Source organism: Bicyclus anynana, chromosome 13, assembly GCF_947172395.1.
Source record: "Bicyclus anynana chromosome 13, ilBicAnyn1.1, whole genome shotgun sequence".
Taxonomy (NCBI): domain Eukaryota; kingdom Metazoa; phylum Arthropoda; class Insecta; order Lepidoptera; family Nymphalidae; genus Bicyclus; species Bicyclus anynana.
This window is the reverse complement of record NC_069095.1, coordinates 5,536,884-5,553,261: the sequence shown is the minus strand read 5'-3', so window position 1 is coordinate 5,553,261 and position 16,378 is coordinate 5,536,884. Positions and strand designations below refer to the sequence as shown.

Sequence of the window (16,378 nt, the reverse complement as noted above, 5' to 3'; positions counted from 1 at the left end):
TGTACAATGTTTTAACTAATACAATTTGATTTTATAGAGAAAACATCAAAGAATCAATGTACATCGTGGAAAATATGTCACCAGATACTGAATACATTTTTCGAGTAGCAGCTGTTACAGAATCAGGATCAGGACCGTGGTCTTCTGAATTTATGGGAAAAACGTTAACGTATTCTCCTACTACCTCTCAAAGTACCCTATTATGGTCCGGTCCTGGTGGTCTACTGCAAACTGACTTGACGGGAGATAACTTGCAAACTCTGATCCACAGGTAAGGGTCAGACATACTAGTAGAACTATCTAAGGTTTACTTATGATGTAAGAAATAACTATAAATTCCCGATCTTCTTTTTCACAGAGCTTTCCTGAAAACGGTGTATATTACTGATATTTCTTGGTACCGAGACAAACTATATTTGGTCACTAACGCCTCCACTGTAATGTGGTACAACACGACGACCCATGAAATGGGATATATGCCGAATATGGATAATGTTGGAAGTTTAGCTATAGATTGGGTTGGGAAAAAAATGTATTGGTCAAATCCTAAACAACAATTGGTACGTATTAAATATCGTATACATGAAATACAAATAATATAATAGGACCTAAGGATTATTCTAAAAAAATGTTTTTTAGATCACTAGGGCGAATTTCGATGGTGGTAATCGTGAACCAGTTCCAATAGTGACAGTAGCAAAGGAGCTCACTATTGACTCTTTGCAAGCATACATTTATTGGAACACTGGCCATGCAGTGGAAGCGTCAAGACTAAATGGAGAGAATAAAATTATTTACTATCCTGCTCAATTATTTAGTGGTAAACAAGGTATAAAGTTTTCTCGTATTTATTAAATGATACTATAACTAACAATAATCGTATCTACGAGTATTATCCACGTTTTCCACATTTGATATTACATTCATTTTAGTAATGGGACTTACTGCCGACCTGGAAAATAAATGGTTGTACTGGTTGGTCAGGAGTTATGACGGTTCTGAATTGCATCGAGCACAGACAGCGGATCAAATATCAGCTGGTATTAACGAGGTTAGTAACTAATTGCTAAAATCTAAATGATTAGCAATTTACATTTACTTCATAATAATTAACCATGAGATCACTGTAAAGTATAATGATAGTTTCCAGGTAAAAACAAATTATAGTGCTATTTGTATAAAGTTTCTGACTTATGTTTCTACATATAAATATTGAATTTGCAGGTATCTGGATCTTTATTAACACCCTTAGGAGGAACAGGAACTTTAGGACCACTTTGCTACTTCAGTGGAAGGCTGGTTTGGGTACAGGATTCTTCTAGAGCAGTAGTATCAGACCTGGTTGGAAGATATACTGCTGAACTTATACCTCGCGTTCAAGTTATTGCCGTGAGGGATCCAACATTGCATAAAGATAGTGGTATGTTTACTGTTCATGAAGACACAGAAACGGCATTTAGTTGATTTATTGTCTGCCAAAATATAAATCTTACTTTCCTAAGCCTTTGATTAATTTTTGGGGATTGAGGGGAAAATCCAGAACCATTTTGCTATCTATCTGTCAATACTTCGGGAACCCGTTAGAGTTAAAATTAAACACACCAGTCTCTTGAAGCTGTGAAAAATTAAACTTCTGTGTTAACGTAAAAGTAATTCTTTGCATAATTTCCTTTGTAGAATCTATAATCGCTATTCCGGAAACAATAAACTCTTCGTCCATTGCGGTAAAAGGAGAATGGGACAAGTTCAATGTGACGTGGGCGCCGGCTGAACGTGTCAACCTGAACACAAGCAGGGTGTACTATGACGTCAGCTTGCACTTCCACGGACAGTATAAAACTGAGGTGAGAGATCGCTGTAAGAATTCATCTTCTTGGTGATACCAGAACAGGGGCGTCGCTACCGCTGTATCAGCCGTATCAATGATACAAGGCCTTCGGACTACAGGGGCCTCTCTTAAGTGTGAAAGTAAAAATTAGTATATAAATTATACTAATTTTCCATAATTATAATAATCCACAATCTCTCTTAATCTGGTGCTTCCCGGAGAAAAAAACTTGAAAAACTGCTAAAGAGATTTTCGGGATTTCATCAGTTCAGATCATCGCTACCCGCCTCCCGGACCTCGCGGACTATCGGGGCTCGGGAGCGTAACGAACGGATTGGCCATGCTGTGGGTACTAATTTGTAGGTATAGACTGTAGAGGACTATGTGTGTAACATATTCTCTATCACACACACCAACTTTTGTCCTTGCGGAAACTATACTGTGGCAACTTCGTTGATGACACTCTCATGATATGCGCGGGTGTGATCTCGTGCGTGCGGGGAAGTCAGGTGCATCAGTCGTGAGTTTTTCATTCATCGCTACACGCCCCCACGCGCGGACCATCGGGAGTGTTACGAATGAAGTTGACAAGCACTATATCACACTATTTTACTTTGATTCAGAGAACAGTGACGTAGCCTGGGTGGAAGTGAGGTCGCGCTCCGTGGCGCCGTACAGCAAATTTGTTCGTAACATTTGTGTTAAAGAGGATTATGTGTGTAACATATTCTTTATCACATACACCAACTTTTGTCCTTGTGGAAACTATAGTCTGACAATTCGTTGATGACACTCCCATGATATGCGGGCGACGTGGAAGGAGACTGCGGATAAGTGAGGTGCATCAGTCGTGGGTTTTCCATTCATCGCTACAAGCCCCCCGGCCCGCACGGACCATCGGGAGTGTTCAAATCAAATCAAAAATCATTTATTTCAAGTAGGGTCAGTTTACAAGCACTTTTGACACGTCAGTTGACCATTTGTAAAGATTCTACCACCGGTTCGGAAGGCAGGTTCTGCTGAGAAGATACCGGCAAGAAACTCAACAATTGCTCTTTTAAAAAAGTCATACAGTATTATAATTTACAATTGATAACAATTACAATTTCTTATAGTTTTATTTCCTGTGTGAAGGTGGAAGCTGATCCAATGGCCTCCAAGCGCTTTTATCGTTAAGGAACTCATCAATGTTGTAGTAACCTCGACTAAGTAAATGTTTTTTAACACATTGCTTAAAGCTATGCATTGTTACGAACGAAGTGGCAAGCTGTAGGTTTATCATACTATTTTATTTTGATACAGAGAACAGTGGACGTAGCCTGGGTGGAAGTGCGGTCGCGCTCCGTGTCGCCGTACAGCAGTGTGGAGGCGACGGTGCGCGCGTACACGCAGTGGGGCGGCGGCGCCGTCGCGCGCGCGTCGCTCCGCACCCCGCAGGCGCCGCCCGCCGCGCCCAGAGCACCCCGCGTATATGTACAACCTGCGCATAGGTAGCTACACTACACATAACCCGAACTTTGAATAAAACTAGCATAAAATGAAATTGGGCGATTATTTTATATCGCAATATCTTTTAAATATAACCAATATATCTATTCCCCTCCAACAATTTTTTTTATTCGTTACAAGTTAGCCCTTAACTACAATCTCACCTGGTGGTAAGTGTGCATCATGCAGTCTAAGATGGAAGCGGGCTAACTCGTTAAGAGGAGAATGAAAATCCCTACCTCTTTTCGGTTTCTACACGACATCCTACCGGAACGCTAAATCGCTTGTCCGTCCTCCGTCGGGAAAGACTTTTGGGAGTGGGTACAACATTAGACCAACAGGACGGGGATCGAACCACCACCCCTCGGTGATGAGTCAGACTGCCTTATCGTTGAGCTATTGACGCTCTCAATAATAGAAGAGCAGTAGAAAATAAAATATTACGATTTTTTTTTCTGTCTGTTCGCACTAATCACTGATCTGGCGTCTGTATGGATCTACTTTCCACGCGAATTTCACAGGTAGATGAGGTAGAAACTGAATAAGATTTGGTGGATTGCTTCATCACGTACGACACGTAAGGAATAAATACCTATATATGGATATAAACAGAATCTCACGCGCACGGAGTCACGAGCGTTCGCAAGTTCTATACATATACAAAACTACCGAATCTTCACCAAAACATTATCAAAATAAGTTCTAGAAAGCTTTTTAAAGATTTGGAAAGCTTTCTGAAAAAACATTGCGTCCTAGAATTACGTTCGATACTTGCTTTCTTTCTGTTCTATATATTTAACTTACCTACGTAATGGAATAAACAAGTCTTTAACTTCACAACAGCGGCGGTCCTCTAACTGCGACGTTCAGATGGGAAGCCCCCAGCAGAAGCAATGGTGTAGTGCGTGGCTACGAAGCGCAGTGCTGGACGATGGGCGTCAAGTCGGCACGCGTCAAGCCTTCAGCCTGCGCCGATGCGCGACTGTCTCCGCTGCACACGCAACTCATGCTAAGGGATCTCGCATCTGATTCAACCTACTTCTTTCAGGTAATACTTTGAAACTATTCGTCCGTTTTTTGCCGGACTAATAATATTTTAAGTATCCAGTTACTGGAAGAATAATTTATATTTATTCGTTCGGTTGATGTATGAATAGTTACTTCGTAATACTTTGGTATTCAAGTCGTTTTTGAAAACTGAATGAAGCATTACATACTTGCGATTATGCTTCATTCCTATGAGGTGGGCAAATACAACCTTTACTGGCTACGATTGTTGTATATTTACTACCTTGTTTACTCTCTCAACAATCTTACTAGTCCGTATGTTTAATTTGTTCTTGACTAGGCTCAAATCTTTAGAATGTCTTAATTTTGGATAAGTAGTTATTATACTGAATTCCTACATAATAACAAAATACAATAGTCTCTTAAATCGTGAATCTACAGGTTCGTGCATTCACCGATGCTGGATATGGACAATACTCTGAAATCGTCAATGCGTCATCGTTAGAAATCAATCCAATTCCTAAAATAATGATATCGTCACAAGAATCAATAAAGATCGTCGATTTAGATTCCGGTGAAAGTGAACTTATACCGAAGAGCACTGGAATACCTATCGATTTTGCTGTGAATATCGAAGAAAATGTTGCTTACTGGGCTAATAATTTAGAGGAAATATTCGCATCTAGAATCAATGGCAGTGGGAACTATAAGGTAAGATATGCAATATAAATAACTGTTATTGTTACTTTTACTGACCTGACCTCTTACTATTTGTTTATTATTCTTTTAGTTGACATCAATAAATGGAACTGCAACCAGCATTTGTGTGGATTGGGTTAGTAGGTCAGTGTATTGGACCCAACTAGAAATGACATCTACAGAATCTTATGTGATGTATCGAGCTGATCTAGGAATTCCTAATACAAGACCACATATAAGTCGTGTTTTAGCAAGAAAACAACCGATTTACAGTTTGCAAATAGCTCCAACGTTACGGTGAGAAAACAAATTTATAGATACTATATAGGTATAATTAAATAAGTTAAAAATATGAAGTTTTATAACTGAGCTTATATTCTTTCAGGTCTTTATATTGGTACGAAGAAAGTAATCATAAGGGACTAGGAACATTGATGACTTCAAAGGTAGACGGAGGCAATATTAGACCATTCTTTAATCATACTACGTTTGATTTCGTTAATGAATGCAATTGTCCTCAAAATCCACAAATAGCCAAAAGCTTCGTGATTGACATGGCCATCGAACTTTATTGGGTAGATCCATGGGCTCATCATATAACAGCATCAGACATGAACGGCTGCCATTGTAAAGTAGTAGTTAATGCTACCGAAAAAAAGAAGTACGAGTTTCCCCCCATGTCAATTGCTGTAGATAGCAAATACATCTATTGGTATAACTCTACAGGAAAAAATATATTTTATACCAACAAACTCAAGGGGAACCAAATAATACAGGTGAAGTCTTCTTTTGGGTACAAGATCATGGCACTAGATCCTGCGAATCAGCCGTACCCACGTAGATCGTGTCTGTTTCCGAATCCACGAAAACTAATTCCCCATGTAATATCTCATTCTGCGAACAGCTTAACACTGAGACTGCCTATAATGGGCAAACCAGTGAAATGTGAAAAACTGCAGTATGAAATGACGGCAACTGAATACACAGTTTTTTATCGCATACATGTGAAAAATGATTCGATGACTTGTGATAAGGAGACATGTTTATACTTGACGACTACTAGCACTATCGTTGCTTTGAATGAATTGAAGCCTTTCACTAATTATACTGTGATGCTTGAAGCCACTAACTACTATGCAAAGCTTCATGAGATGAAACCAATTCTCGGCGACACTTTGATAATACAAACAGCAGCTGAAGGTAAGATTTCCTTTTGAAGGGAACATTATCCTGAGAAATTTATCCTAATATTTTATTTTCTTTCGTGGTTTTCAGCGCCTACCGCTCCAAAAGATGTAACCGTTATGGTGTTGAGTCCTGTACTCGCGCAAGTGGAATGGACTCCAGACCCTGGACTTTATTACGAACTGCACTGGAGCACAGACGACTCAGTAACTCAGAAAATAAAAGGTAAAAATGCGTTTTTGTAGAACAAAATATGTTAATTTAAGTTCCACTATGCAGCCAGAATCATAACTTCTGATTTATAAGGGTGTGGAAAATAAAACGAGAGCTACAAGAACATTACGTGATTCCTACGATTTTCCCGCCAAACTCAGGACCTTCAGTAATGAAGAGTGCGACCAAGAAGCAAGGGCGTAGCCAGGATTCTATACCGTTGGTGATTGTTGTTAGATTTATCAAATTGAGCAATTCTCACATTAGTAGTGAGGTGAGCTCGTGACTATTTTCTTGCTACGCCCATGCCAAGAAGAAGTAAGAAGGTTAAACATTAACTTCTTTAATTTTACTTTGAGAGATGTGATAGCCCACACCCAGTAAATATGCTCTAAGCCTTCTCGTCATCGTGATGAAACCTGCATACCTGAGAATTTTCTTAATTCTCAACGTATGTGAAGTCTACCAATCCGCATTGGGCTAGCGTGGTGGACTAACCCCTCTCATTCAACAGTGAGCCAATTATTATAGCTTGGCAAGTTCGTTGATGACAATTCCATGATATGCGGGTGACGGGGCGGAAAGGACTGCGCGGGTGTGAAGTCGACCGCGCGGAGCAGAGAAAGGACTGCGCGGGTATGATGACGGGCGTGCGGGGTCATTGCTACCCCCTCCCAGCCCGCGTGTACCCTCGGGAGTGTTACGAACGAACTTGCCAAGGTTGTAAATGATGATGATGAATTTTCCTTTGTTCTGGTAGAACACAACACATTCGAAGTGTCGGGCGGACGTCGGGCTAACATGACGCGCCTGTCGCCCGCCACCGCGTACACGGTGTGGGTGCGCGCGCGCTCGCGGCACAGCTCGGTGGCGGCGGACTCCGCGCCGCAGCGCCTGCGGACGTACCCGCCGCCCGCGCCGCTCGCACTGCTCGACCCTACCGCCTACACGCTCACGGTCATCTGGCCACCGCCCACTTCTTACAAGATACATTCGTGAGTACTTAGAATAGACATCAGCCCGTGGACGTCCACTTTTGTACAGTGTACATAGACCTCATGTAAAGACATAGGCGTATATAGCGGGTGGGCCGTGCCCACCCAAGAATGGACCTGTGCCCACCCTAGGATTCTGGGCTAATGATATGGAATTCTATTAAGATACTAATAATAGACTTGATTTCGTGGGCCAGGCCCACCCTAGGAAATAATCCAAGATACTCCAATGTGTAAAGACCGCATGTGAAAGTCATGAAGCTTCCTAACCGTTTAATTACTGCTGCTCCTATAGCTTGGCAACTTCGTTCGTAACACTACCGATGGTTCGCGCGGGCCGGGGGCCGTGTAGCCATCAATGAAAAACTCACGACTGATGCACCTCACTTCCCCGCACGTTCACGATTCCCCGATTTTACACCCGTGCAGTCTTTTCCCCCGTCGCCCGCATATCATGGGAGTATCATCAACGAACTTGCCAGACTATAAGTACTAGGAATATGTCGTCATTAACAGTCGAAGGACATTCAGTGTCAAAATCAAAATTCATATAAGTACTTTTGAAACGTCAAGTTTGACTATTTGTAAAGAGTCTACCACCGGTTCGGAAGGCAGGTTCTGCTGAGAAGAGCCGGCAAGAAATCGCTCTTTTAAGCCCCTATGTATAAGCCTATATATTTCGAAACACCAGCGTACAACCGTCTATATATCGACTCCCTTGTAGATTTCCCTATTGAGGCTTTTGCGCTTGCCATTGTGGGGACACCATCCCAGTGGCTTGGATCTCGATATTAAGAATAATCCTTGAAACTCAGTACCAAAATATTGCTCTATAGGCAAAACTAACTTACTTTACTACTGGCAGCCGCACAATTTTAAACTTGATTAACTAATTTTAAAATTGATTAACTTGGATTCTTGGAGGCTAAATAAGCATAGTTCTACGCTTTTGCAGTGGCGTATTTAAAAATTTGCTGCCAGGAGGCTATTAAATTCTTGCCCCCCTATTGAGTTATTGATTTCTGATTTCTATTCCCTTGTTCGCAATCATATTTTTTTTCCTAACCAGTAATCAAGACTCGCTTTCTATATGTAAATTGTAGGTATATGTTTTTACTAATTTCTGAAAAATTAAACCCTTTTTGGATAAATTTGCCGTCCCTCAAATTAGGCCACCCTGTGCCTATTAAGCTCAGGGAGGCTTAATTTGAAGAGGACTCAAAGGAGATGGTCCATTTCAGGTCCACTCATGTACCCCGTATCATTAAAATTTAAAAAATACAAGGAATTTATCAAAATGTATTAAAGTGAATAAATGTAACTAAATAAAAAGAAATAAATAAAATAAAAACCCAAGTTTTTGAGTTATATCAAGATGGCGCCCATAGAGCCACTATGAAATGACAGTTAACAGCAAACGTCAAATCGATTAATGCATTGAAAATGTCATCTATCCGTCATTAATACTCTTATTAATGTTGCATTTCTTGGGAGATAATGAATATTATTTCGAAAGAATTAAAGTAAATTCGTAGATTTGTATAATCAAAAATAGTTAAAAATAATATGTTCTTTTATTTCCGCCAGGGTACAATGACTGGACCTGGGCTCGATACAATTTTGGACCATCTTCTTTGACCTAATTTGAGGGAAGGCCTGTTGTTAAATCAGCCACTTCACTTTCGTCACTTTCGTTACAGCTACGCAGTGGAATACACAGAGCTGTCGAGTGAGGGCGACAACTGGGCGCAGTGCGAGCAAAGTGGGAACGCAGAGTGGAAGGCGAGCGACCTAAGTCCGGGAACGCGGTACCGATTCCGCTTGCGTCTGCAATACGTCGAGCACGCTGAGCCGTACTACTGGCCGATGGACGACCGATTTACCTATGTCACATTAGGTACTCCTTCGTTTCAAATTAGCTTATATGGTGTTACTTTATTTAGACAATAACAAGCTTTTTTCTGTTAGTGTAACAACCTTTTTTCTTTTTTCTGTCTTTTTCTAATCTATGTTTAAATTTTTTTTTTCAAAACTTCATTTTATCTTCCTTCTTTAACAATTAATATGTTTATTATTTTAATAAACTTTCTTTGAGTCTTCTTTTCTTTCTTTTCTATACTAACGAATTATGTCGTGATTACAGTCATTATGGTTCTTTCCGTTTTGGCAAATAAAAATAAGAATAATATAAGTTAAGTGTACAGTACTTTCTTTAAATCTGATTTTGATTAAGTTGCAATGAAAAAAAACACACGCCGAATAGGAAATTCACAATTTTGAACTAGATCTGTACTCGTATGTATTAAAAAACTGCATTGAATATATGGCAAAATTTCGGATAATTCCTTCTTTAGTAATATAACCTTTAGATCTGAGAATTTGTTGGCTATAATGATCAGGGTCAGACTATAATAATTTTGCCATAAGAAAGTTCTATAGGCATCTGTAAAGTTTGGATCACAGGTAGCCTAGGAAGGTAGCAGGTAAGAGAAATCCGAATGTTAAAAATCGTCCAAGTAAATAGGTATAACGAGCGAAGGGCTTATTCTATAGCCTTTACGATCCTGACGATGACAATATATTATATAACGATCGACAAACCTTCCCAAGCTATTCAAACACAAGCCAAGCTACACAGCGTCTTCACCGGCGAAGACGAGGTCCCCGACTGAAATCACTCGGACGTGGGTTTTTTAACCCACAATCTCAGGGGCGCTCGGACACATACAGTCAGGCCAAAACACCCTTCCAGAATGGCCCTATAAGCCGAGTGCCCATAACTCAGAGAAGAGGCCCTTTCTACGTGGGAGTCGTTACGCCCACATCTTCTGCTTCTGCCTTCGGGCCCTATCAGGCAATGCTTCTGCACTCGCCTGAAACCCCCGGTGAGCCGCTGAGGTCCCATTAAGGAGCCTACGGCACTTACATAATCACAAAAAAAAAGCTGGTGAAGAGATGCCTCAAGTAAAAATCTCAGACGAATTACCATAGTACCTGCCTCGCTGAACGTTACCCTCTGTCAATAGTATATGATTACGATGTGTGTTCATACAAACTGCGTCTATAGAATCGATGTTTCATTATGTTAAAATTACACGTGTGTAAATTTATAGTTGTGTGTAGTGGACACAGGATATATTTATTTGTGAGTTTACGCCCCCTTAAACAACGATATACCTACATTTTTGTTGGTGGATTTGAGTGCGATACAAGTCCAAAGGTAATTGGTCTGAGGTAAAAATACATAGACAATGATGACGATGACTTGGAGTCGGGTTGTGGGCTGATGTTCGTGGGCGCAGGTGACGTGCCGGGCGCGCCGGGCCCGCTGCTGGTGGAGGCGGTGGGCGAACGCATGCTGCGCGCGCGCTGGGCCGAGCCCGAAGCCCGAGGAGCGCCCATCCAGGCTTACCGCATCTGGGGCCGACCGAACCACAGGTACCATTACTAATAAAAAAGCCGTGATAGCCCAGTGGATATGACTTCTGCCTCCGATTTCGGAGGGTGTGGGTTCGAATCCGGTCCGGGGCATGCACCTCCAACTTTGCAGTTGTGTGCATTTTAAGAAATTAAATATCACGTGTCTCAAACGGTGAAGGAAAACATCGTGAGGAAATCGGCATACCAGAGAATTTTCTTAATTATCTGCGTGTGTGAAGTCTGCCAATCCGCATTGGGCCAGCGTGGTGGACTATTGGCCTAACCCCTCTCAGTCTGAGAGGAGACTCGAGCTCAGCAGTGAGCCGAATATGGGTTGATAATGATGAAGTCTAAATTATGACATTATAATATTGTAAGATTTTGTAAAGGGGTTCGGGTGAAATTGGTTCGATTTTAAAATCTGCGTTAACTCGTGATAATACTTTTGACAGAACTCAACTACACGTTCATTTTATTTAATTGGATTTTTTTTATAGGACAAGCTATAACGAAGAATATATAATGAGCAAGAACATAAGCGAGCTGTTACCAGACAATCTGCCAAGCGACATTGACGACGAAATGAAACAGCACATTGTTCGTGAAGGACTCGAACTGTTGTACAGTGGGAACGGTAAGTTGAATGATATCTACGAGTAGACCGGACATTTTCCTTTATCGAAACGTATAGTTGTAGAATTTACTGTAGCGTGGGAAACAAACTTTTCGAGGATAATTACATAAGTGAATAATTTTAATGACCTAACAAGGAGCCCAAAACTTTCTCTGTTTGTGCCAGGTTTGTACTTGGAGGCATTCTCTGTTCTAGCAGAGGATGCATCCAAGTAGGTACTGATGGAAGGAGGTTTTAAGGAGCATATTAACCACAACCACAACTGTGTTGCTACAGACACGTACTGGCTGATCAGCTCGGGCGCGGTGTCGGCGGGCTACGCAGCGCGCGTGCAGGCGCGAAACAGCTACGGCTGGGGCGCGCTGTCCGCGCCGAGCGTGCTGCACGCGCCCGCGCCCGCCGCCGCGCCTCACCCCGCCGCACTCGCCGTTATCGTGGCCGCGCTCGCCATGCTGCTGCTCGCACTCGCCGCCGCGGTGTTCTACAGTGAGTCGCCTCGTGTACTGGTATAACACTACTCGTATACAACAGCTGTGGGCTGTGGCTGATAGTTGCACGCGCCCGCGCCCGCTGCCGCGCCTCACCCCGCCGCGCTCGCCGTTATCGTGGCCGCGCTCGCCATGCTGCTGCTCGCACTCGCCGCCGCGGTGTTCTACAGTGAGTCGCCTCGTGTACTGGTATATCACTACTCGTATACAACAGCTACGGCTGTCACATGTTGTTTTAGGCTGCATGTCCACTAAAGTGAAGCAAGACGTCGAAGCGGTAGTAAAAAATAAACAATACAATTGCATAGTCTCGGCTTAATTTTAAAACTGAAGAAGTTCAGTGGACAGAAAGTTGCGAATTAATTTTAAAAATCATATAAAACCGTAAAGCGGAGCGAGGAAACACAGTATAACTCTGCTACGTAATATTTCTCACTCCAATCCGCTACCTAGACGCGTTTATATGGACAGACACAGTACGTAAGTACACAACTCCGATCGGCATTCCTCCTTCATTCCGCTCCGTTGGACAAGCACCTAAGTTGCGTCAACGTATATTACGAGGACAAAAGGTCCTCGTAATACTCATACTGATGGCAATAACAATGACCGGGCCCGACGTCTTCAACGTGCCCTTCGTGGGACTAGAAAATGAGCCACCATCAACTCCCGACCGAAGCAATAACAAAAGCCCAACAAATTCATAGCCCTACTCAGAATTCTCGAACTGCCTGATTTGTATAGCCATACAAGCTGAATAGGCAAACCGGCACTGCATTAGAAAAACGTTATAGATATTAAAGCGTGGGTTTAACTTTTCCAGCATATAACAATCGGAGCAAAAAGAAAGCAGCCATTGAAAATCAGCTGACGGCTAACATCGTGCGGCGCGGGCCCGACGTAGAGCTGGCAACACTGCGGCAACTGCCCATCCGACACTCGACAAATATTTTATACAATCAGGTATTTTACTTCTTGCCTTAGAAGATTTTAGGATGTCCACTAATAAAGAAGGCGTTGAATCAATAAAATTAATAATGATTATCGACATAACAGGCCATTTAATTTAAGTAAACGTTGATATAAACGAACTTTACTGCGCAGAAATAATCCATTTCAGCCTCTGAAAAATTGCACTGTTACGAAAGATACTCCTTATATAAAATTTTGAGTGGTGAAGGAAGTGGTTCTAATATAGTAAGATTTGATCCACTAACAGGGCGAGTAAAGTTTGTAAAACCAGAAAACTATAAGTTACCGACATACAATGTCAACGAAGCTGAAGTGATGGCAATGGGCGGGCACATAGCTCGAAGATTTTTTGAACATTGGAGTCCCAAAATACTTCCTGGAGTGGTAAACCCGTACCGGAAAACACAGTGTTGGTCTATTCCCGCTACCGACTGATAACATCAAGCGGGTAACAGAAAGCCGCTGGTAATATGCAGCTCAAGACCGTGATGTCTGAAAGTCCTTCAAAAGGCGTCCATCGGCTGAAAATAATGATGATAATGCATAATTGCCTTTTATTCCAGGGAGTACACTGTCCGTCAGACGCAGAACTGGCCAGTCTGCCTCACATCCGCAGAGAACAGATCACGCTCACCAAGTTTCTCGGCTCGGGGGCGTTCGGCGAGGTGTTCGAGGGCGTAGCGCGCCAAATCAATAACAGCAATACCGACAATAAAGTTGCAGTAAAGGTACTCTCATGTTTATTCACTTGAAAAACATAAAATAACTAGTTGACGCCTCGCGGTTAGACCGCATAGTTCCCGTTTCCGTAGGAATACGAAGAAAATATATAGAGCCTATAGCCTTCCTCGATAAATGGGCTGAAAGAATTTTTAAAATCGGAGAGATTAGCGCGTTCAATGAAACAAACAAACAAACTCCTCAGCTTTATAATATTACTTAGTATAGATTAGGTTCCTATGAAAAAAAGGCAAAGTACCTAACTTGCCAAAAAGCACCTGTGAAAACCAAATACCTACCTAAATGTAAAGGTTTACGTCGAGTTTGAGACATTTTGAATTCTGGCTTAGGTTTGGGTTGGAACTTGTCTGGGAGAAAACATTAGATACTACGGTCTACTGATTTCAAAAGTCAAAGACGTGCCTTTGACTCTACCCCTCAGATGGTGTAATGCTGCGCAATGAAGAACATTAATGTAATTATAGCAGAAGTGTGTCTTGCAAGTTTTTCAAGACCTTGGTGGAGCATGTACTTGCTCTGCCAACTATCATACTTTCAAGTTATTAATATTGGCTTAATATGAGAACGAGGTTAGAGCAGTAACCTTATTCATCTTTTTGTTTTTAGACTTTACGCAAAGGTGCAACAGAGCAAGAAAAGACTGAATTCCTGAAAGAAGCGGCGTTGATGTCCAATTTCAAACACGAGCACATCCTGCGGCTCCTGGGCGTCTGTCTCGACAATGACCCCAACTACATTATCATGGAACTCATGGAGGGAGGCGATTTACTGAGCTACTTGCGCGCCAAACGAGCTTCTTTGGTAAGAATCATCATCATTATCATCAACATCAATAATAGCTAATATCCAAAACAACCCCATTTTCAGCGCAATATTTATTTTAATAATTATTTAGCCAACTTCTAAAAGTTACAGTTTTTATAGCAATCTTCCTCCGATTGGAAATACTTTAAGCAGTTTTTGAGATATAAGAAAAACCCAAACCCCTTTTTTTAGTTAATTGTTTATATCTTTTGCAAATTTTGCGAGCGGCCCTTCAATTTTTTCAAAAGCTATCTACATGCGATTCTAAATCGAATAACATCTCAACCATAGTTGAAGTAGAAAATACAAGAAGGAGAAAAAATAATGACCTAAATGGCCTATGTTTACCAGAGTGTAAACCACACTAACTAATGTGTTACTGTTACAATCAGGAAGCCTGGCGACTCTGTTCCACACAAACTAAATCAGAAATAAGAATTTCTGACTATCAGTAGATGCCGAACTAAGAAATAAGAATTTCTGATTATCAGAGGATAGAAACTTTGTTCTACTAATTCTACTGTACTAGGCTAATTCAAATGTATATTTTCCAGTACACTCCAGAATCCTTGACCCTGCTAGACCTACTAAACATGTGCGTGGACGTAACAAAGGGATGCCGCTACCTGGAAGAAATGCATTTCGTGCATCGCGACCTCGCGTGCCGGAACTGTCTAGTAGCACACAGAGCTAACGGACGCGTTGTGAAGATTGGTGACTTTGGACTCGCAAGAGATATCTATAAAAACGACTATTACAGAAAAGAAGGGGAAGGTAGGAACATTTTTCTAATACTTATGGACCTATACTATAAGTCAGTAGCGCACTTAAAATCAACCTGAATCACTTATACACATAGGTAGGTTTACTTTTAAGAATAAATTTCGTCGAGTCATTAGAGTCTCCTGATGTTCCTTCCTTATATGAATTTGTATGGATTAAGGATGCTCAATTTACTAACTCTATTTATTTTCTAACTGTCACAAAGCAGTGCTGGGTCGGGTACCGGATGGCTCTAACGAGCTATGATTCAACTTTTCTAAAGTTGTTGAAACAATTCATTGCTTATCTTATAGCGATCCTAAGTAGGCATCTGCATCCGTTGTATCCGAATATCATTATTCGAGAAAAGAAATATTTTAAGAAAAACACTTGGGCATGTATGCGGGCAGTTAAGGTAAACCTGTTGTTTTTGGTTGACTTTCAGGCTTGCTGCCAGTACGGTGGATGGCTGTGGAATGTCTTGTAGACGGTGTCTTCTCTTGCCAGTCGGACGTTTGGGCCTGGGGCGTGCTTTGTTGGGAGGTACGAACAAAATACAATGATTTAAAATAATATACTATTTACATGGTTTCCGATTAGATTGAGATAAGGAAGCTGTATATACCAAGGTTTAGTTCATTGACTTACATACGTTTTTAATTTGAATGAATCTTTTTACTAAACAACTTCTCGTAAGTTTCGAATCACATTTGTTTTAAGTACAGTACAGTATTTTTCGAATTCGTGAAAATACTTTCCGAAGTAGTCGCTAAATTAATTGTGTGTGCCTATTGTTATCGACACGTTGCAAAGACTTGCGGTACGGGCGGCTTCAGTGTGCTCGTGGCGTTCGAGCCGTCCACATCTCTTGTTGTGTAATTCTTTATGGATTACTTGGGATAGGCGGGGAGAGTGACTTGAGTGGAAGAAGGGGAGTGTTAGATATCTGTCAAAGGCGCCTTTAACCCTACACACATCGTTTACAAGTGCGTGACTTCACTCAGGGTCATTCTCCGCCATTCTAAGAGCTTACTTTGGTTAAAGTTCGATTTGTTAATTAAGTTGTCCTGACTAATGTTGTGAATCATAACCTTTTTCGACATTAGTTTTCTTATTTTTGTAATCACATCTGAGTCTGCTA

General features: G+C 41.5%; 1 protein-coding gene across 4 annotated transcripts in view; it reads left to right on the top strand.

Moving 5' to 3' along the window:
* Positions 1 to 16,378, top strand: part of LOC112046147 (proto-oncogene tyrosine-protein kinase ROS) — a 54,273-nt gene that overhangs the window by 32,090 nt on the left and 5,805 nt on the right. For all 4 annotated transcript variants that reach the window (XR_008251350.1, XR_008251351.1, XR_008251352.1 and 1 more), the window contains exons 12-33: positions 38 to 271; positions 359 to 560; positions 640 to 829; positions 933 to 1,051; positions 1,225 to 1,420; positions 1,678 to 1,844; positions 3,131 to 3,318; positions 4,160 to 4,364; positions 4,766 to 5,035; positions 5,115 to 5,320; positions 5,409 to 6,223; positions 6,299 to 6,433; positions 7,182 to 7,416; positions 9,117 to 9,313; positions 10,719 to 10,854; positions 11,334 to 11,470; positions 11,747 to 11,956; positions 12,782 to 12,921; positions 13,494 to 13,658; positions 14,278 to 14,472; positions 15,030 to 15,249; positions 15,683 to 15,780. Coding sequence is in view for 1 of the 4 variants with exons in the window: in XM_024082664.2 (XP_023938432.2) it covers positions 38 to 271; positions 359 to 560; positions 640 to 829; positions 933 to 1,051; positions 1,225 to 1,420; positions 1,678 to 1,844; positions 3,131 to 3,318; positions 4,160 to 4,364; positions 4,766 to 5,035; positions 5,115 to 5,320; positions 5,409 to 6,223; positions 6,299 to 6,433; positions 7,182 to 7,416; positions 9,117 to 9,313; positions 10,719 to 10,854; positions 11,334 to 11,470; positions 11,747 to 11,956; positions 12,782 to 12,921; positions 13,494 to 13,658; positions 14,278 to 14,472; positions 15,030 to 15,249; positions 15,683 to 15,780 (4,660 nt within the window). In the remaining 3 variants the exon portion in view is untranslated. The remainder of the gene's footprint in view (positions 1 to 37; positions 272 to 358; positions 561 to 639; positions 830 to 932; positions 1,052 to 1,224; positions 1,421 to 1,677; positions 1,845 to 3,130; positions 3,319 to 4,159; positions 4,365 to 4,765; positions 5,036 to 5,114; positions 5,321 to 5,408; positions 6,224 to 6,298; positions 6,434 to 7,181; positions 7,417 to 9,116; positions 9,314 to 10,718; positions 10,855 to 11,333; positions 11,471 to 11,746; positions 11,957 to 12,781; positions 12,922 to 13,493; positions 13,659 to 14,277; positions 14,473 to 15,029; positions 15,250 to 15,682; positions 15,781 to 16,378) is intronic.